The following is a 22,315-nucleotide window of genomic DNA, read 5'->3' on the forward strand; positions in this document are numbered from 1 at the left end:
TATCAGGAAATGGGAAGTGGACATATGATTGACTACATGTCTCAGGAAAAAAATATCAAATTTCAAAACATGAAATTGTATTACTTAAACTATCCAGCACAAATTGCATTTAAGGCATCTTTGAAAATAGTTCCAGGTTTAAACAGCTTTCTTTCCTTTCTCCCATGTAGAACCACCAATTTCAGAGAAAAAAGAAAAGCCTTCCAATGTTATCAGTGACTTCTATAAATACTAAGAATAGTATTCATTTGAAGCAGTTAGGACATCACACAGAATTAGACCATTGAGAACAAATATATTCTGATTTACAGTGTTCCATATTCTACAATGCATAAATTCAAGTAAAAGAGGGCAGAAAGCAAGCAAGGAAGAACTGCAAGATTATTACTAACTCACTGAAATAAAGGTCTTGATAGTATTCAAACAGAACCAATTAGCAGAATTACTCAAGTTACACCTGAAGAATTAGCTGAAAATGTAATTAGCACAGCACACAAATTTAGTGTAGGAGCAAAATCAACCCACAGGAATCATAATATGGCCATCCCATAGGAATCATAATATGGCCATCCCATAGGAATCATAATATGGCCATCCCATACAAACTTCAATTAACAGTTGTTAATAGTTTTAAAATATTAAATCAGGATACTGGTATTTCTTGAAATACTCCTTTCAATAAAAAGGGATGAGATTTTAGTTTTCAGCAGCAGGAAGTATTTCAGGGGCATAGCCCACAAGTATATTCACACAACAAGCAAACACAACTTTATCACTCTAGATGAGAATTTTTTAAGGCTCAGTAGCTATTGGAATCTCTGCACATGTGCTCTTCTCTCATGTACCGGCTGTATATGTGAGAATACAATTTGCAATACACACAAACCATCTCAGTTACTATCACCTATCTGTTGTCATAAACCATTCCACTGCCTTTGCTCTCTTCAGCTTCTCTTTGACATTTACTGCAAACTTCATCTGCCAATAAAATTTGCATGGAGTCACAGACCATATGCCTCCCGCAAGGGTCATATTCAAACCTAAAAATATTGCCTCTCAGTACTTTTATTGCTCTACTCTGAATGGAGTGGAGTCTAGCACAAAAAAGTCCAAGCATCTTTTCATATCTTATCCAGAAAGGAAGTTCCAGAAATACTTCCAAAGGTGGCTCTTGTAATCCTTCCAGAATCCAATAGTCCTGGCTTCAAAAGTGCAGTTTGTTTCTCAGCGCTTATCTATACTCCTAACACTGAGGTGCAGCAACATCCCAGAGACACCTCCATAAAAAAGATTTTCTCAGAACACTGCCAAACTCAGCAGGGACAAAGGACTCTGTTAGTCCATATTCAGACACGTTAGTGATTGCCTTTACCGCATCCTTTGGAACTTGAGGATTTGGCGGGGGGGCGGATGGAGCAGCCTGCATAATCTTACATGCTCTAGCATGGCAGAGCATGTTCCTGGTCTTAGGACCTTCCTTCACTCTCACTGAGATCTGATCTCCTTCTTTTCCAGGAGGAAACCAGTTCAAGAATTCTGTGCCGTCCCACGCACAACTGCATTATGCAGATTCTAGCTGGCTCCTGTCCCAGCAGCATGCCTGCTCTTGGCACTGCAGAGACAGGGTCATAGAAAGCAGAAAAACAGGTAGGTGCAGCCTGTTGAGCTGAAGTCAACTGCTCCCACAGATCTGTTTCCCATTTGCAGCTCTGCTCTTGATCCAGACTACTTATTCAGACCCAACATACCAGGTTTCAGCTCATTCCTCTCCAGTGAAGGGCAAAAAAAATTTAGAATGATGCAATGCAAGGAAGTTGCTTGAAGAATCACTTCAATTCTCTCTTATTTAAAACATTATTCTGCAGAGAATCATGAATCCAGAGTATGGGACACTTACATCCTTTCTTTTAGCTCCTAGAAAGTTGTTCATTATTACCTCTCTTTTTGAGATCATTATTCTTAGTATTGACAGCATCTGCAAGGAGTGGCAAATATCCAAGTCCCTCCAAATAAGCCTCTTGTTCTCACTAGTGATGAAAGTCCCTACCACTCAACATATCCAGGTATTTACACATATATGAAGACAGAATTCAGGTACCTTTTTAAAGGTATCACATTTTTCACAGTGATGCCAGACTGAAAAGCAAGTATCTGCTTTGGGCAAACATCTACAAAATTAAAGCAATTGCTAAATTAAATAATATTCAAACAGCGAAATTATTTTTTGTGGAACAAGAGCCATTTGGGGGGAAGTGAGACTACTTTAACAGTTGGATCTCAAAAGTCTATCTGAACTGACCCTAAAAAAAATAAACTTTCAGAAACAAGAGGTAGCTAGAACTTCCAAGCATTTTACTCTGATAGACTTTTTGCTGACATCTCAGGGAAATTTTACACATATTCAGTAATGTAATAACTATTGTGACAAAACACTAATAGCAAAGGTAGGGGAGGATCCGACTCTGGCTTGTTGTTCTTTTTATGTTACAGGTATTGAGAAGCCAGAGATTAAGCTACAAACAATGCATTTGTCAGAACTGGGTGGGGGGAAGAACTATCAACACATTAGCAAAAGAAAGTATGAACAGGTCATACTAATATTCAGAAGAGAAGTATTTTATAAGAATAGCTAAGTTTTTTCTACAGGATTGTTTTTAAACAAAACCACTGCTGTGAAAGAAACTTTTTTAAAAGCTTCTGCTTTGACAACCATCCAGTTCCCAGAGAACTATACAAGAATAACTGTATTTCGCACTGCAGAACACTCTTGGCTTCTATGTAATTTTTCATGCGACAGAAACGTATACCTACACAATGAAATATAAAAGCTAGATTATATGTTAACTGACAAAAAGACTACATCCTAGAAAACACTGAAGTAAATCCCTCTAAAACCTCACCACATTTTCATAAATTAAGGAAACCTCCATAAAGAAACTTACTCTGGTTCAATATTTCCATGTTGTGGGGTTATAGTAAGGCAGTGAGCTGGCCAAGAAAGCTCAAATGTCAACATCCTATTAGAATTGTTGATAATTTGTACGTGTCCAGTATCAGCTGTTCCATCTGTAATATAAAAAAGGCTATAAGTTAACACAAACAAAAATTAAGATGTCCAAAATTGAGATGTACCAATTAAGATATTTCGTCCTATTTTTACCTTTGCATGCTTTAAAGCCTTCAGAGTTTCTCTTGCTAATGCACTGTATTTTATAAGAATTCCAGTTTAGTTCACATATACTACCTAACTCATCTTTATGCTGACAATTTCACCAAAGCTATGTTCAAACCAAGTTTACTGTTTAGATTAACTGCTACTTCAGCAGTATTACTCATCAAGCCAAATTTACAAATCCAAAGTAATTACAGGCAAGGCAGGCTACTAGAATGGTTATTTTATTAACTTTGAAAAATACTTACTAATAGAAGGAGATGTCAAAATCAAGTATTCAGGTTTAACATTCCAAGTCTGTTGATTAAATAATTTATTCTGAATGATATCCTCAGTTTTTATGGGTAATGGAGGACCTTGCGGTCCTTTAACAGGAAGAACATCCAAAGTTGCATTGATATGCCTGACAGAGTTGCCACATCTGAAAATAAAATAGCATTAAGCAAAAGTATTCATAAAAATAGCTTACAAGTAATTATATCAACCTACTTTTAATATTCCTTAGTGTCATACTTACATATAAAGTTCTTCACAAGAGCCTTCAATTTAATTCAATTGTCTATTATTATAAAGACTAACTGAGCAGCTATATTATGACAAAGCTTATTTACAGGATGTTTAAAAAGAGTACAACAGAAGAGATTATCACCTAAAGATAATTGCTTGTTTTAATAAAGTAAAAGGTTTTCTCTATACATGTTTTATTCAGATTAAGAAGGTACTGCAGGGAGAAGTAAGAGTTCACAAAACCACAGAATAGTTGAGGTTGGAAGGGATCTCTGGAGATCATCTTGCTAAAAGCAAGCTCAGTCAAAACATATTGCTCAGGACCTTGTCCAGGCAGGTTTTGAATTTGTTGCAGTGTTTGACCACCTTTATCATAAAAGTTCTAATGTTTAAATGGAATTTCTTGTATTTTAATTTGTGCCCATTGCCTCTCATCTGTTCACTGTATAACACTTGAGAAGAGTTTGGCTCCATCTTCTCTACTGACCTCCATTAGGTATTTATACACACTGATAAGATCCCCCTGAGCCTTCTCTGTTCAAGGCTAAACAGCTGCAACTTTCCCAGTCTCCCCTTGTATGATATAAGCTCGAATTCCTTAATCATCTTCATGGCCAACATATGACATCTTTGCTTGCAACACAGATGGCAGAGAAACTCATATATGAAAGCTAAGAAGCTTTCTTATTCTAGCATTCAGAATATTTCTCAAGTCAAAAGCTTACTTGACAACAAGTTAGATTTAAATACTAAAATATGAACCAGAAATGAGCAAAGGTAAAATAGGTAACTCTCTTGCTCCATACAACACTATGCAAACATACAGCTTTTGTTCCTATTATTTCTACTTTTATTTTTAGTGCTTCTGCTACTGAATCAGTTCAGGATATATGAATTAATACCTGTGGATTCATCTCTTAAAATATCAATGGAACCAGTAATGCAATTGATTCACATAATTCCTTAATGTGGAATTTCGTAATAATAGATTATTAAAAACAATCAGATTTCTAAGAATTGAAGTGTACTCAAAGTGAAGATCTTCATGTTGTTTTACCGGGGGGGGGGGGGAAGGGGGGGGGGGAGAGGAAGAACTGATCAGGCTGTCACCAAGTAGGGTGGATGGAATTAAGCCCTGCTTGCTGCTAGACATATGGGTTTCCACTCTTTAGTTGTATAATTCCAATATGTCTGACAAATATCTCACTAGCTGGTAAGTTTGTCAACTGTCCAGAAATGTTCTGCATCTGGAGTGCAACAGGCACAGACGATCCTAAGACAGCAGCTACACACGTGGAGATCAGATTCAGCAGGACTAGCAGGCTATTTCTTCACTAACGTAAAAGGATCTTGAGAAGGAAAATTCACGAAGACCCAAAAAACAACCAATAAAAATACCTTTCTTAGAGTTAACCTGGTTTTCACTTTGTCTTCATGCTATACTGTCTTAAGTAGGACCTGTAAAGGATTTAGATGTTTCTTCCTCTATGTTAGGGGTCTAAATACAAGAGCAGCCTGAATATATGAAAATGACAAGTCCAAATTACAAACTAAGTCTCTGCCAGTCCTCCAAATAAATCCTCCCAAAATTTGACAACTTGATGGGGGAGGGGGGAAAATCAACCTCAGCACTGCTTCTTCTCTTGATAAGCTGTAGATTACACTAAAAGGCATATTGGCATATGAGCTGGACAAGGAAATGTCACTAATCCTTGGTATATCTCTATTTCAGTCAGAGACATAAAACTTCACCACGTTACTAGGACTATAAGAAATGGACTTTGGCAGCATCTTTGAAAAAACATCTTCTTGAGATGAACAATAGAAAGCTACAAGTAAACGAGTGACATCAATTTAGAGAATAGTCTTAAAATTATCCTAACAGTTTAAATAAACTATATAGAAATGCAGAGAAGACCCAGCTAAATATTCATAGAGGAAATTTTCAGCATAGGCAGCTCCTTCACTCACACAGCTAGTCAATTTTCATCATAAGGGTACAAACCTTAAAAAAAAATCTCAAAGATTTTAAATGAAGGCAGATGCAGTTTAGTTTGGTGTTATCTGAAGGTAATTTTTATAGTCACATTACCTGTCTGATTCCACATGACATTGAGGAGACTGCTGAGAATCAGCCTGATCAAAAACTGTATGTCCAACTACAGCAAGGATAACCTTACGCATACTTCCATAGAAGAGATGGATGTCATTTGCCCTCCTTGGGATATCGTACACTAAAAATAAGAGTAATACAGCAATTCTAGTAAGGACAAATCAACAATACCCTGAAATCACAGAGAGATGTGAGATATAATCCTAGTTAATCATCAGTTTGCTAAGATACTGTAGACTGTTCCAAAATTTACTTACTACAGGTTCAATTATCAGGCATAAATCAACATTAACTTTAGATGTAATGGAAGAACTTAAACACACAGCAATTTGAACACTTTAATGGCATTGTAGAAAGTGAGATTTTGATGGAAATCACTTTAAAATCAAAGACAAAGGATTAACACTTCAGTATTTAATTCCATATTTCTATAACTGCCTAAAAGACCAGAAATATCAGAATACCATTTAAAGATACTAAAATATTAGCTCAAAATGTTTAATCAAATCAAGTCAAGAAAGTTCTCTGCTTTGCTTTAAGCCTTTTCTTCTTGAATTGGTAGAACAAAGGAACGAGCACTTCTCACACAGGGTGCACACGATCCAACTCTAATTGCCTTTGCTGCACTGTAGATAGCAGGGACAAATACTAATGTTTGTATATAGTTTCTACACTTCAGCTGAGGATAAGACAGAGCAACACCTACTCTAGAAGCATTTACATGCATCCTGGAACTTGTTAACAAAACCAGGAATCTTACAGAAGGACTTCTAGTAGAACATGTTTTTCTGAAACAACTGGAGTTCTAATCTGAAATACTAAATATATGAGTCCAGCATAGAAACATACTCATCCTGTAGGATGGCCATTATTTCTACTCTATCAATTTCTAGATGACCCTGCTGAGTGGGGAGGCTGGACTAGATGATCTCCAGAGGTCCCTTCCCACCTTACTGATTCTATGAGTCTGGTCTCCCTCCTCCACCCTGTTCCTTGAACTCTGTTTCTTTCAGGAAACTCCAGTTTTAAAAGATCCCACTAGGATGTAAAAGTGAAATGTGTGAAAATTTTCACTAACTAAAAGTATCAAAATGACCAGTTTATGATGACATGTGAAGTTATCTTAATCGCAAGGCCACACAGCGCACACATTTCAGACTCAGAACATGCAAACAGCATAACGGTGCAAGCTTCCCAACCACAAGGGACAAAATTTTGTAAAAAGGCTTAGATTCTATCAAATGTGATTAAGTATGTCATGTGACACCTAGAGATGAATTATTCTTAGGAGGATCTTGCAAAGGATCAAAATTCTTCCCCTTCTCTTTTAACACACACACACACACGCAAATGAATTGCTAATCTTCATTGCAAAACAAGTTCTTTTTGACAACACAAGTAGTAGGCAATTCATGAAACATTCCAGACTGCTTTAAAATATTTAGAATAAGAATTGCTACCTGTTAAATAGCAACCGCTATCTATTCAATAAGCAATTTATGTATACCTTAGCAAATACAAATACATTATACAAGTAAGAGAAATTTGACTACCACAGCAAAGCAACTGAATGTAAAGGAGCTGACTCAGCAACCTGATAGACTCAGGACTGCCACAGTTCCATGCCCCCATGTGCAACCACTAGCAAGGCTGAGCACATGTTCCCAGCAGGCACACAGAGACACACATGTACAACATGTGGTGATACACACAGCCAACTGCAGATACCAACACAGACAGAAACACTCAGCCCTCACACACACCAAAGAGCAAAAACCTGCCTCATCCTGTTCCCCTGTGTAGCTCATCAGGATGAAGGTCTGTTAGTGGGACACATACCCATATATACAGTGTGGATCCCTCCAGTAGCTAGGCTTACACACTCAGCCTGCCCAGAAACACACACAGGCCAGTCCCTCAGACAACCCTGCGACCCCACAGTCTCTCCAGCCAGGACCTCCAGTAGGTAACTCCCCCTGTGGTCTCACCCTCAGACAGGCAAGCATGCATACATACACACGCACCCCTGGCTCCCAAGCCACTTGTCCAACTCCCCAGCTTGTTCAGCTTGACTTCCCCTGCAACCTGTCATCTGACTGGGGATGCCAGCACTTCGATCCCCACACACACATATAGAGAGCCCCTCACCCAGGAAAACAGTTAGGAATGGAGTTTGGCGAGCAGACAGGACCAGCATGGCAATGAGGCGCAAGGCATTGCCAGGCGAGCAGACTGACCAGCAGCCTGTTCACATGCCACCAGCCCCTCTTCAGCCTCTTATCCCTCTTTTCCCATATCTGTTCCTGCTCAAACCACTCTGATCCCTCCCTTTCCCCATCTTTGGTTCTTCCCATAAAGACTCCATAGTAAGTCTTGTGCAATCCCCAAATGTTTTTCCCTTAATCCCATGAGTCCCACAGCCCTTAGGCCATGATCTCACCCCTCCACCTCCTGCAGTCTTTAAGCTGATCTGGAGAGCTTCTCCTGCAAGGGGTGCATTTCACACCCAGACAACCTCCACGTGTGTATGCAGGCATAGATGGGTTTCTCATGGGCTAAGCCCTCTCCTCTGATGGCCTAGGGGGTAGCCCAGTCAGGGTATTTTTTGGGTTCCCCTATTTGCTATTGTTTCTCTGCTCTCCATAGTGTGTGATGTGTGAAGATGAGCTTTTAATCACATAATCCAACAATGAATATAGGACACATCAAAACACAGAAATACCTGTAAAATTCCAGATTTCTTAATTACATGTTCCCTAATTGTATTAGTTCTTGTAAGTCAAATACTTACAACAACAAGTAACAAGAAAAGCCCACAGATATCCCACTTGAAAAAGGAAAGAAAAAAAACACTTGTTTAAATAAGACTGTACTATTCACACTGAACAACATTGGGTGACAAGAAGGTAAGGAAGGTCTTGAGGGTTATACTACCGCTTTAAAGAGTAAGAATAACCTATTCAGCTCTAAGAACTACCTTAAATAAGTAGTTTAAATAAGACTGTACTATTCACACTGAACAACATTGGGTGACAAGAAGGTAAGGAAGGTCTTGAGGGTTATACTACCGCTTTAAAGAGTAAGAATAACCTATTCAGCTCTAAGAACTACACTTCCAATACCCATCCTTGAAGACACATTTGCTGTGTTACACAAGCCTGTCTCCCAGTTCTTTGTAATAGCAGTCTCACCTCAAATCTATTGACTTCAGTACAGAAAGCAGTGCATGAAAAAATATACTTTATATATCCAAGATGAATAAGTCTCAGTAAATGAAATGGTTGTGACAAAATAAGAAACAATAAGCTACATTAGAAAATTTCAAATTATGGCATCAAAGACGACAAAAAACAACCAAGAGAAGAGGTAAGCCTTGTTTTTTACAAAAAGTATTTTTAACTATTAGCAAGACTCTAATAGTAAGTCAACTACAGTTAATCAAAGACTGTCCAGGCACTCTCACATTGCGTTAACAACTTCAGAGCACACATGAAAACTTCAAGTATCTTCGGTAGGACTTCACTTCAACCTAGCCATGATAAACGATCGCTCTTCCAAGTAAAAGCAACATACAAAAGCTCTATAGGGAAAGATTCAGGCTACAAGTTTTACTCAGGTGTCCTAACAGCCTTCAGACTGCAAAGTCTTTCCATAGGTGAGTAGAATTAGTCCAAGAAACACAGCGTTAAAGGGCCAAACTTAAAAAAAAGATTTGGAATAAACTGCAGACTTTAATCCCTTGGTAATACAAGCAGAAGTTGAAAAAAGTTTAAAGTTACTTAATTTGAGTGGGGAAAGACACCTTCAAGTGTCAGAAAACTTGTTTTCTGCCTCATAATTTTCAAATATAGGATGTATTACCTGTTCACAGAACTAAGTCTGCAACTTTCAGTAAAACTGTACCTCATGTCTTTCTCAAATATTAATGCTAAGGTAAGAATTCTCAGAATACACTGAATATTTCTAGTGTCATAACACACACAGGCAGCTTCTGCTCTGCTTAGAGAAAAACACAGTAAGTCTGAATGGACAGGTATGCAATAAAAGAAAGCAAGTTTTGCCAAAATTGGGCATTTCGTTTCTGCATTTAACAAAAAATAAATTGTTGAAAAGTAACTAGAATTCAAGTCTAAAACACATTCCCCGCCCCAACAAGCATTACATATTTCCTTTAATGAGGCATACGCTTACCTTCCATCACTAGCTGCTCCCCTTGAAATTCTTCATCAAATACGACATTTCTCAACAGACTGTTTTCTGGGACTATATATTTTGCTACTTGAGGGTTATACATCATGGCTCTGTTAGAGAGATAAGGAAGAGACTTTAAATTATACATACTCCAGACTTCAAATTATACATATTACTGGAAACATAAATCTGAAAAGGATTACCAGTGTAAGAATCATCCTTTTAACTTTTATCATTTCTGGAATAAACCAAGCTCACATTTGTGAACACACTTTTAACTCTGAAGCCTTCTCTCTGAGTTACGCAAATTGAAATATAGTGATCTATATACAACTGTTGCAGCTCGTTGGTCTAAGGGTATGATTCTCGCTTAGGGTGCGAGAGGTCCCAGGTTCAAATCCTGGACGAGCCCTTTAAGGGGTTAGGTTTAGCTCAGTTGGTTAGAGCATGGTGCTAATAATGCCAAGCTTGTGGGTTCGATCCCTGTAAGGCCACTTGTTTAAGGGTTGGACTAGATGATCTCCAGAGGTCCCTTCCAACCTTACCGATTCTCTGATTCTATGATGAATACTAAAGAGGAGGGAAGAATGAAGAAAATTATAGCAATCTAGAAGGACCTGTTGGTTAACATCTGTGAAACACTTTGAAAAGTGGAATGCAATTAGGAAGATTTTTTTGCCCCACGTGACAAGACAAGAGGCAATGGGCAGAAATTGAACCACAGGAAGTTCTGCTTGAACCTCCCTTAAGCACAGTAAGGTAAGATATATCCTAGAAATTTTATTTGCATCTGTTATGACCATATGTAGTTATTTATCTCAAACACACATCCACGCAACGCTACATCTTCCTCAATTTAAGTCAGTAAAACAAAGTGAGGATCTCATTTAAAATTTAATACTACTGAATTTCTATGCTACTCCTTTCAACTTACAAATTAAGGCTACATACACATTGGAAAAAGAGGTAGAGAAACAACAACTCTCTTCCAATACAGAAGACACACACAAAAATAAACACTCCCCTCCTAAAATAATATGCATAGCTTCCGACAATGTAAAAAGAAAGAAAAAAGAAAAAACTTATACTAGGATCATAGCCACAGTATGCAAAAAAGAAGAGTCAAATATAAGACTTACCAGAACTCTCCATATCATCAAGGTCTTTTGTTTTGTTCTTGTCATTTTTATAAGCATATTAAAACTCATACTGTTGGTAGCATTACACCTTTAGTTTCAACATACTATTAAGCATCTGTCCTACTTCATAATAGTAACCTATGATATTCCATCTTACCTACGATATTGCTGTCTGGAAATTTCATCTCCACAAAAAAAACATATTGCTGATAATGTGTTTGTTTTACGTAAGTTTTTTTCTTTTCCCACAGGATTCCACGTTACAGTAATCACCTGATAAAAGACAGTCAACATACTCAGAAAAAATTTCTTGCATTTGGTACTGATGTTTGGAAAATTACTGCAATACAAGTGAAATACAACGTTAAACACAAATTAAGTGAAACTTCAATGAGAAACTTCTGATATGCATAGTCACTGAAAACATATTTTAAAATTAGTAAAACTTGTCCACCATTAGGTATACTTACCTTGTGTGTTCCTTCTTTTAGCACAAATTTTTCTGGAGACACTGTCATTGTGTGAGGATCCATAGCTGTTTTTGTCTCAAGGTCTGCAAAACACAATGCTTTAACATAAGCAGCGCGAGAACCTGTGTTTCTTATGCGGAAAGAAACTTTCCTTAATCTTGCAGGCAATATTCCATCCAGTGTTATCAAGTAACCATCCGACAGTTTTTTAACATTTTCTAAAATGATATTGCTTGTTCCTCCATATCCAGACAGAGGTATCTGAAAATAAGTAGTACACTTCAGATGAAAAATGTTTCTTAAACTTCTGTAAAAGATAATATTAAGGACTATACAAAGAATATATATTACAACACAGTATGAGAAAACACTTAAAATGTAAACTGAAATGACTTTGCAGGAAAAAATATAAGTCTGAACTTATTCAGCTTCAGTTTCAAGTTTCATTTCAAGTTCAATTTCATTTGCTGAAAATTAGTTTAAGGTTTTTCTATAAAAATCAGACAAGTCCAGATTTCTTCAGCAGTTTTAGAGTCAAAATGTTGGGTAACTTCTAACATACTACGTGACATCTTCCTTATTTCTTTTGTAAGGGGGGAAAAAGCATGAAGTAAAGCTTTTGAATGTTCAGACTGTAAAATTTAGTGTCCATACCATATTTAGCAAGTAAACAGGTATATGTACTGAATATCTTGAAAAATCTAAATTTGTAGAGAGCGCTATTCAGTGCTAGGCTTTCTTAAAAACACATCTCAAACCAACTAACCCATACCAACCCTCCCAAACCCAAGCAAAAGAAACACACCACCCACTCTGTACACATACAAGAAATGCTGAATATTTCAAATTATTAGAAATTAGATTGGGACTCTTACAGTAAACTTAATTCCTGGCTGTGATCGAATCCCCAGCTGTTTGATTTCCAGCTTGGCAAACATGCAAGTTACACGAGTAGGTGCAAACATCAAGTATATATTAGTATCTTCTTTGGGACGGATTTTGAGCTCCCAATTACTAGTTAAGCGTTCCTCTGATCCAAATATACTTTGCAACTATTAAAAAAATATATAAATAGATACACACACACATATCAAAAGTAGGTAAATACATAAGAAAATTCAGAGTAATAAGACTTCCTTCATTAATAACCCAAAATTAACTTCATCCGACTCTGGATTAAGTTGATAGCAGGAGATATTTGAGGCTACAATGACTCTAAGCAGAGGAGTAATGGAGAAAAAATGGCTTTTCAGTTGGAGTACTACATTTTCACAGCTTTTACCAGTGATAGATTTCCAGTCAACCCTCTTTATTTTGTAGTCTTATTTTCTCTAAAGCAGTCAGGACAAATAGATGATTACAGAGGGAGGCATACAAAATTTTCTTGGCACCTAGCACTGCCAGTTGATTTTTCTGGCCACAACAGGAACAGTAAACAAGAATCTACTAAACAATTCCGTCCAGGTCAGAAACAGCTTTTAACGATGAGTAATAAAATTTGAGCCATACTGGTTAAGGATCTCTCAGATTATTAAACTTAAGATCATCCTCCAGAATGATCCAGAAAAATCCAGTCACCCTTCAAAGGAAAAAGTACAGATGAACCACTTAACAACTAGAAGACAGATTTTCTAATGAACCCAAGAAAACCATCTCCCAAGTATTTCCAGAATGAAAATCAGGCATGATGTCCAGAACTCTGTACAATGACCATGGTATCTCATGCATCATTACATATACTTAGCAAAATTCTTCTCTGTGAGAAGTCCAAAATCCAAAACCTATATGGCTCTTAAAACATGTGCCACATCCTTCCAAGCACTGTAACATGTCCATCAGTAACATTATCAGAATGTGCCTGACTACTCTCTGATTAGATGTCTTCCCAAGACAAAGATGAGGAAGGCATCCCATCTTAGTGCCAAGATCTAACAGATCAAAGCAGAAAGGACTAAACCAACTCTGATTCCAACCAGCTTCAGAATCAAGCAGGCAACAATACAGCACCCCATAGTGAACCAGAATAGTTGAAAAGACAAGCAGAAAATTAGAAAGATTTCCCCACTTCAACTCAATGTATGCTAACTCCATGAATGTTCCTATAAATTGTATTCAAAGTAGAAAAAATATTTAGTTTTGCTGTTCCACTGAATTAGCAAAACTAGATATTTAACCTTTAACATCATTTAACCCTTCTGGACTGAAGACAGATCAATGATCTGCTATTCCAAAATAGTAAATCTGAAATTTGCTTTCTGTGATGAAATTCAATTCCAGAGGTCTTCTGCAATTTGATTTCCAATCTAATTCAGCCATTACTGAGCAAACGGTACTACAAGTATTAAACAAGTTTTGATGTTTTTATTATAAACAGATTATCTTGACAGTTTTGTTGTAAACAGGAAATAGAAGTTTTCATCAGTTACCTGAAAGCAATCCTGATCCTGGCCTCTTATCAATAATCTTAAATGTTGGGTCACAGACAGAGAGTTATTTCTTAGAGTTAACTTCTGCTGACTGAAAAATATGAAGTTAAGTTACATTGTGCAGAAAACTTAAATTTATGTATTTATTCACGGAAATGGGACAGTCAGTTTTACAGTCATTTCACGAAAAAAATCACCTCCTGTTACAGCAAAATATATTAGTTCAAAAGTTATTTCTGTATTCTCAAAGTCACATATTACAACATTATATACCATTACATCAGTCCTCATACAGGAAAAAGTTCTTCTGAAGTTCAAGTATTGTACTTAGTAGCTTAAACTCTTGAAGCAAACAGCAGTTGTGTCAATACATAAGACTCCTTCAAAAAAGGAAAGATCTTTTAAATATGTAGTTATGATCAAAATAAATAAAAATCACTGATTTATGCAAAATCAAAATCCTCCAGCCATCAGAAAGGTGAGAGTAAACAGCGATGGAAAAGTGCTTTGATTTAAATGCGTTATTAGTCATACTGAAATGGCTTACATTTCAGTGAACGTAGCATTCACTCAAACCATTTCAAGAATATATCATTGAAAGTTTTATGATCCTAGACAGGGGAAATAAGTTTGGCCAGCTTCACTGGAATAGTATTAGAGAACCAAATTAAGCTAAGGACAGCTTTTCCTCTTAATATACTTCTCAAAAATAATTGCACTAGAAAAAGGAATGGCTATATCAAGTTGATCAATGGTAACTTTTTTTCCTCTGTCATATCCTGGCATTAAGTGGCAAACATTTAAGTATCCAAAATATGTTATTTCCAAATAAGAAAAAACAAGATCAACAGCTTTTCTAGATACTTTTTCTTTAAAATATTATATTAAGGTTATGCTAGCAAATCATCCAGGTAACAATGCAAATTAATTACAAGTTAACATAGGTTATGGACAGAAATCAGAAACCATAATACTTTCTTCAGGGTAAGGCACCACCATATGCAATAAGCCAACAAAACTGCTTATCCTAGCTCAAAAGTAAAGATTTTACTCCTTGCTTTTTTAACTCAATTACTGCTACCAACTGCTCACTCTGACCATTGACTTTAGGACTTTTGGCACTCAGACACTTCCTTAACAGAGGTAGGAAACTTCTGTCATTTTAGTGAGTCAAAAGCCAGCCACAACAGGGTCTAAGAACGCTTAAGACTCTCACAAAGGAAGAGATCATGCAATTAGATGCAAGGATGGAAGGCAAAAGAGAGGACAAAGCCTAAGTGGCAGACACTTTGTATTCTGTTGGAACAGAAATTTCAGAAACAATTTCTATTTCCTAAATCCAGCGGTAAAACAGAACTATTTTTCAGGATAGAAAGGAAATAAAGCAGCAGCAGCATAAAGTGAAGAGAAACTTATCCCCAAATAAATACAGGCAAAGATACTATTTTAGAAATGCATTATTTTGACTAACAAAAAAAAAGTAATAAAGCTAACAGAGTTGTTGGCTACAACTATGGATTACTTAAAAATATTAACAGGGAACATCATTGGATTACTCAAAACGTTCAGTAGCAAAATAACAGTGGATTAGTTCAGAAAATAATACTTAAAAGTCCAGAAACCTGCAAAACTTGCACCCTCAGCATACAAAAGCAGCAAAGTATATCTAGACAATTCTCAACAGCCTCATTAAAACTTGAAACACTGAACTGGAAATTTGACACTAACTGAAAATTTAGATGGGAACTCTTCCTTGACTGAAGGATAGGTAACCATAATTAGGGGTGCATCACTAGAGGTGTTAATATCAGAGCACATTCAATTTTATATTCAAATTCAAGGAAATTCAACAGCCAGTGCTACTCAGAAGGTCAAACATTACCAAAGTAGATTCTTCTAGACTTAACATCTAGGAATTGGGAAAATAAATAAACAAATAAATAATCACTACTAGCAAAAGACAGACGTCAAAGGAATCTATGGAATTTTAACATCATTTTACTCAGAAAATATTTTTCACTATAGTTCTATTTACATAACATTAATCTTACAAAACCTGATATTATTCTATCAATAAAGAGTCATGAAGAATACAAAAAGCTTCAAGATGATCAGTGGTTTCCAAAAATTTCATATATTAAAAATACTTGTAACACATTGTTTCTCTCATTGAGCACACAAAACTCCTTATCACCTATGGATTGTTAACCTGAATAGAAATAATACAGAAGAAATTTATAATGCATTTACTTACAGTTTAACATAATATTCTGTATGAATAGCAGCTCTACTTATACTTACACTGATCTTCCAAGTGTTACTCCTCCCCAGGCAATGAACTGCTTGTTGGAAAGAATGGGCGGGATGTCTCTGCAGCCAGCAGCCGTGGACACTGGTCTGTTTTCCACACTCTCCACTTCACCCTTCAGCACCACTTCATACTGAGGCCCAGAAGGCAGCACAAGGATTTTCAAAATACTAAATAAATAAATAAAGACTCCATCACAAAGTAAGAATAGAAGATGAATACAAAAAACTGAAAAAAATAATACAGACAAGCCTTTTTATACCATCTTCTCAATTAAGGGGAAAATATATGCATACATATATTTTAGCTTTATAATAAAGGTCATCTTTACACATGGCAAATTTAAATTCCTTTGGGCTGCAGGCCCATGCACCTCAAGTTTTATTTTGAAGTGTTTCATCTGGAGATAATTCAGATAAGTATTTCAGAGACTACAGTAACAGAGTTATTTTTGCACAAGCTAACTTGATTGCTTCAACAGACCAATTTTGGAGAGCAACAGGAAATCTAATTGTCTCTATGCACTTCAAAGAAATACCTTTTGTAACACCTATGAAACTTCAAGTAGCATGAGATATTCAAGAGTTTCAAAGCTCTGAATCCTGTTCTCAGTAAGAGTGTTATAATACACAAACCCAAGACTGTCTTCACACTTTGTTTCCTGAAATCACTGCAGGAAAGAATACTAGGCCCACAGTCAGGCATCAGCTACCCCAGGGTCTTCAAGATACAGCCTCTATCCTACAGGACAACAGCAGAGAAGACAACTGCCTTCTTCAAAAAGAAGAATCAAACAGATGAATGAGATCATCAGGAGTGCAAATTCAAATATGGAACTAGAAATAAATGGACTAACACTGAAAAGGAAAGCTAGATCTGAATGTCCAAGGAAATTTTGAGAAGAAATCAGAGAAACAACTGGAAAAGAAACCAGAAAAAGTGCTGGCTGAGTAAGGGAGACACGAGTCAGCAAAGATATAAAACAAAAAGCTGAAGTATACAGGGAAGAGAAAAGGAAATTAGAATCGTCCAAAGATTCAGGGAACAAGAAAGAACAATCAGAAAAACAAAACAGACACTCATAAGAAAAAGAAAAGAGAGCCATAGGGCAAGAAGTCTGCCTATAAGGAATAGGCAGAAGAACTCACTATACCAGCGGCCCACTTAGAGACAGGAATGAAACTCATCAGTCTAGCTAGCCTTGCTGTCTAGTTGTCACTGAATTTCTATGAATCCTACTGACACAGTCCAGTATTCTATCATCAGGCAATATTAATACTTGTTACTGCTTTAATTACTTTAAATTACTTTGGCAAGCATTTGGAAGAGGACTGCAAAGATTCCAACTCTACTGAATACCTTAAGGCTGTAAAGCAAAGAAGTTATGCATAAGGCCTCATGATATGGGAGGTTAACCACTTTGTGCCAATCTATTAGGATCATACTGTCATCAGCAAAGAGTTTCAATCTATTATCAGTGGCTAGGTCCAAATAAGCTGGATACTGAAGCCAAACATATTTTGGCTGTATTCCTTTATTCATTCTTGCTTCATTACAGCAGAACTGGGAAGATATGCAATGAAAAATGCTCTGGAGAATTGGAGTCTGACCCTGTCGTTGCCAAAAAAAACTCTTAGGTGATACCAAAATGGTCACTTGAACCAAACAAGTCTATTTGAGAGAACAAGGAGATTCAAAGGTAATAACATACAAATGTCTGAATGAATATAGCTGCAGATTGAACATGCAAGTTAGTGTTATATACGACCTAGGTCATTGATTCAATTCAATATACGACATTGATTCAATTTTGGCATCCAGAATCTATGAATACCTTTGATCCTGATCTGTGCTTGAGTTTATCAGTTGTAAAATAGAAAGAACATATCCCTTACCTTTGTGGGATGAAGAAGAGAGAAGTAAGTGAAGGGGCTGCTAAATATTTTCAAGCATTCTTTACTTTAGCATACTTTAGAGGCAAGTATCTTATAAGGGACTCCTGAGAATTGCTCCATTTATTTAAGCTAAACAAGCCATAAGGCACCTATTGACCTATGATGGAAAAATGAGCTAAACCAATCTGATAGCCTTCTGTGATGGAATGAGTGGCTGGGTAGATGAGGGGAGAGCAGTGGGCGTTGTGTACCTTGACTTCAGCAAGGCTTTTGACACTGCCTCCCATAACATCCTCCTAGAGAAGCTCAGGAAGTGTGGGTTAGACGAGTGGACAGTGAGGTGGATTGAGAACTGGCTGAAAGGCAGAGCTCAGAGGGTCGTCACCAGTGACGTGGAGTCTAGTTGGAGGCCTGTGGCTAGTGAAGTCCTCCAGGGCTCAGTACTGGGTCCCATCCTGTTCAGCTTCTTCATCAGTGACCTGGATGAGGGGACAGAGTGCCTCCTCAGCAAGTTTACTGATGCTACCAAGCTGGGAGGAGTGGCTGACACACCTGAGGGCTGTGCTGCCATTCAGAGAGACCTGGACAGGCTGGAGAGCTGGGTGGAGAGGAACCTCCTGAGGTTCAACAAGGGCAAGTGCAGAGTCCTGCACCTAGGGAAAAATAACCCTAAGCACCAGGACAAGCTAGGGGCCGACCTTCTGGAGAGCTGCTCTGCAGAGGACGACCCGGGAGTGCTGCTGGATGACAAGCTGACCATGAGCCAGCAATGTGCCCTTCTGGCCAAGAAGGCCAATGGTCTCCCAGGCTGCATTAGGAAGAGTGTTGCCAGCAGGTCGAGGGAGGTGATCCTGCCCCTCTACTCAGCCCTGGGGAGGCCTCATCTCGAGCACTGTGTCCAGTTCTGGGCTCCCCAGTACAAGAGAGACACGGAGCTACTGGAGAGAGGCCAGTGTAGGGCTACAAGGATGATCAGAGGACTGCAGCATCTGCCCTATGAGGAACGGCTGCAAGAGCTGGGCCTCTTCAGCCTGGGGAAAAGAAGACTGAGGGGGGATCTTATCAATGTGTCTAAGTACTTGAAGGGAGGGTGTCAAGGGGATGAGGACAAACTCTTTTCAGCTGTCCCATGTGACAGGACAAGAGGCAATGGGCAGAAATTGAAGCACAGGAAGTTCTGCCTGAAGGTGAGGGGGAATTTCTTCCCTGTGAGAGCGACGGAGCACTGGACCAGGTTGCCCAGGGAGGTTGCGGAGTCTCCTTCTCTGGAGATCTTCAAGGCCCACCTGGATACAACCCTGTCTAACCTGCTCTAGGTGACCCTGCTGAGCAGGGATGTTGGACTAGATGATCTCCAGAGGTCCCTTCCAACCTTATTGATTCTATGATACTCATTTAGTACTGTTCAGCAAGTGAGGCATGGAATCTATGGAGCAGGTATACCCCAGCAAAACATCTACTCTGTTCTGAATGATGACCCTCCCCAAAACAACTGATGCCAAAGTTTCCCCTGTAGATAAAACTTTACATTTGTTATGACCTTCAGGTTCAAAATAACTCTTATTTAAAAAAAAGACAACATATAATCAGTTAGATTACCTTTCTGCATTCTTTAAGTTTTTTGGAAAAAACAGGACAGTCACTTCTTGTTCTTCTCCAGGAAGAAGAAAAAGATCCTCAGGTTCAACAGAAAAGCAGCTGTCCTGATCTGATGTCTGAAGAAAAGGGTGGGGGGGAGGGAAGAGAGAAAGACAGAGGGTGCGTTACTTTTTCTAAGGGAGTAAACACATCTACAAAGACCAAAATTATTTGACTATGCGTCTGTCATACATGCACATCAGCTAATTTAAATATACATGGCATTGTCAGAACTTTCACATACTCCTGCAGAAGTTAAATTCCTCTGAAGTTGGATGGTATAGCACGGAAACTTCTACCAGAAACATCTTAAGATCAATCAACTGTATACATAATGCTTTAAGAACCTCACAGAGATTCAGAGAACTGAACAGTACAACATGACAATGGCATGCCAGTAGCGGTGTAACATCAGCAACACTCAAACAGGATTTCAGAGCTCTGGACATGATGTCAAGGGTCTGGGAGCCCAGGTCATTTTCTCCTCCATCCCGCCAGTGAGGGGGAAGGATGGGAGGATAAGTAGACAGATTTTCTAAGTCAACAACTGGCTGCATCACTGGTGTTGGCAACAGGTTCTTGGTTTTTATGACCATGGGACCCTGTTTGAAGATCAAGGGGATTCACCTCACTAAGCAGGGCACAGATATCTCTGCCAGCACATTGGCCAGCCTAGTAAGAAGGGTTTTAAACTAGGAAAGATGGGGGAAGGGGAGAGTCATAGAAACAGGATAGTAGCAAAACACAGATCAAGTCAGGATGCCTCCAGCAGGTACATGCAGCCAGAAGAGTGTGTATGGACATGGTTACAGAGCATCTCCTTAGACCCCTCCTGGGAAACCTGCATCTCAGAAATGCCTGTACACTAATTCTTCCTGTTTGTTCCCCATGCTGTGCCTGTGCATTAGAGATCTGTGTGCAGTCACAGGGCCATGATCTCACTGCAATCACAGAGACATGGTGGGATAGCTGGCATGACTGGAATGCTGCTATGGATGGCTACATGCTTTTTAGGAAAGACAGGCCAGGAAGGTGAAGTGGGGGAGCTGCTCTTTTTGTGAGAGAACAACTAGAATGCATTGAGCTCTGCCTAGGGGTAGATGAAGAGCCAGTCAAGAGCTTACAGGTAAGGATTAAACAGGGCATGCTAACATGGGGACACTGTTGTGGGGTCTACTGCAGGCCATCTGATCAGGAAGAACTCAATGAGGCTTTCTACAGACAGCTGGAAGTAGCCTAATGATCACAGGCCCCAGTTCTCATAGTTCTTCAACTACCCTGGTATCTGCTAGAAAGACAACACAGCTAAGCACAAACAGTCCAGGAGGCTCCCGCAGAGCACTGATGATAACTTCTTGTCACAGGTGGTGGAGGAGTCAAAGAGAAGTGTGATTCTAGACCTTGTACTAACAAAAAGGAGGACTGGTTGGAGATGTGAAGGTTGGGGGCAGCCTTGGCTGCAATGACCATGAGATAGAGGAGTTCAGGATCCTGTAAGAAGGACAATAAGTAAGGATTGCAACCCTGGACTTCAGGGGAGCAAACTTTGGCCTCTTCAGAGACCATGGGTTAGGGCCCTAGAAGGAAAGGAGGTCCAAAAAAGCTGGTTAATATTCAAGGACCACCTCTTCCAAGCTCAAGAGCACTGCACGCCTATGAGAAAGGAGTGCACCAAAGGCAGCAGGAGACCTGCATGGATGACTAAGTTGTTCCTGGCAAAACTCAACCCTTGGAAGGAGGTATAGAGAAGGCAGAAACGGGAACGGGTAATCTGGGAGGAATATAGGGATGTTCTCTGAGTATGCAGAAACAGGGCTAGGAAGGCCAAGGCCGGTCTGGAGTTTAATCTGGCAAGGGATGTTTTGTCAAGGATGACAAGAAGGGCTGCTTCAAGTACGTCAGTAGCAAAAGACCACTAGGGAAAACGTGGGCCTGACGCTGAACGGGGCAGGAGCCCTGGTGATGAAGGATACGGAGAAGGCAGAGTTACTGAATGCCTTTGCTGCCACAGTCATTCTTGGTAAGACCAACCGTCAGGCATCCCTGGCCCCGGAGAGCAGAGAGAAGGTCTGGAGAAAGGAAGGCTCCCCCTTGGTCAAGGGGGATTGGGTTAATGATCACTTAAGCAAACTTGACACACACAAGTCCATGGGCCTCGACAGGCCCGTGACCCGCAGTTCCCAGCGCTCAGGGAACTGGCTGGTGTCGTCGCCTGCTCACTCTCCATCGCCTTTGAGAGGTCACGGAGAACTGGAGAGGGGCCTGAGGACTGGAAGGAAGCCAGTGTTGCTCCGGCCTTCAAACAGCTGGCAAGCAGGAGGACCCAGGAAACTACAGGCCAGTCAGCCAGAAAAGGAGGCGATCGGGAGTAGTCAGCACGGATTCACCAAGGGGAAAAACCACGCTTAACCCACCTGAGAGCCTTCTATGAGGGGCGAGCAGCGGATGTTGTCTGC

At 39.0% G+C, this 22,315-nt stretch overlaps 1 protein-coding gene and 1 non-coding gene across 2 annotated transcripts in view; one reads left to right on the forward strand and one right to left on the reverse strand.

The window, feature by feature from the left end:
- Window positions 1–22,315, reverse strand: part of CEP192 (centrosomal protein 192) — a 74,705-nt gene that overhangs the window by 15,317 nt on the left and 37,073 nt on the right. Inside the window, exons 25-34 of the mRNA XM_062568113.1 lie at window positions 19,821–19,936; window positions 16,320–16,496; window positions 14,019–14,109; window positions 12,468–12,644; window positions 11,593–11,853; window positions 11,280–11,395; window positions 9,984–10,093; window positions 5,772–5,913; window positions 3,421–3,593; window positions 2,943–3,066 (exon numbers count right to left, since the gene is read on the reverse strand). Of these exons, the coding sequence (XP_062424097.1) occupies window positions 2,943–3,066; window positions 3,421–3,593; window positions 5,772–5,913; window positions 9,984–10,093; window positions 11,280–11,395; window positions 11,593–11,853; window positions 12,468–12,644; window positions 14,019–14,109; window positions 16,320–16,496; window positions 19,821–19,936 (1,487 nt within the window). The remainder of the gene's footprint in view (window positions 1–2,942; window positions 3,067–3,420; window positions 3,594–5,771; window positions 5,914–9,983; window positions 10,094–11,279; window positions 11,396–11,592; window positions 11,854–12,467; window positions 12,645–14,018; window positions 14,110–16,319; window positions 16,497–19,820; window positions 19,937–22,315) is intronic.
- TRNAP-AGG (transfer RNA proline (anticodon AGG)) lies at window positions 10,324–10,395 on the forward strand. The gene has a single exon. It is a non-coding gene; the product is annotated as a tRNA-Pro (tRNA).

Source organism: Rhea pennata, chromosome 2 (genome assembly GCF_028389875.1).
Source record: "Rhea pennata isolate bPtePen1 chromosome 2, bPtePen1.pri, whole genome shotgun sequence".
NCBI lineage: Eukaryota > Metazoa > Chordata > Aves > Rheiformes > Rheidae > Rhea > Rhea pennata.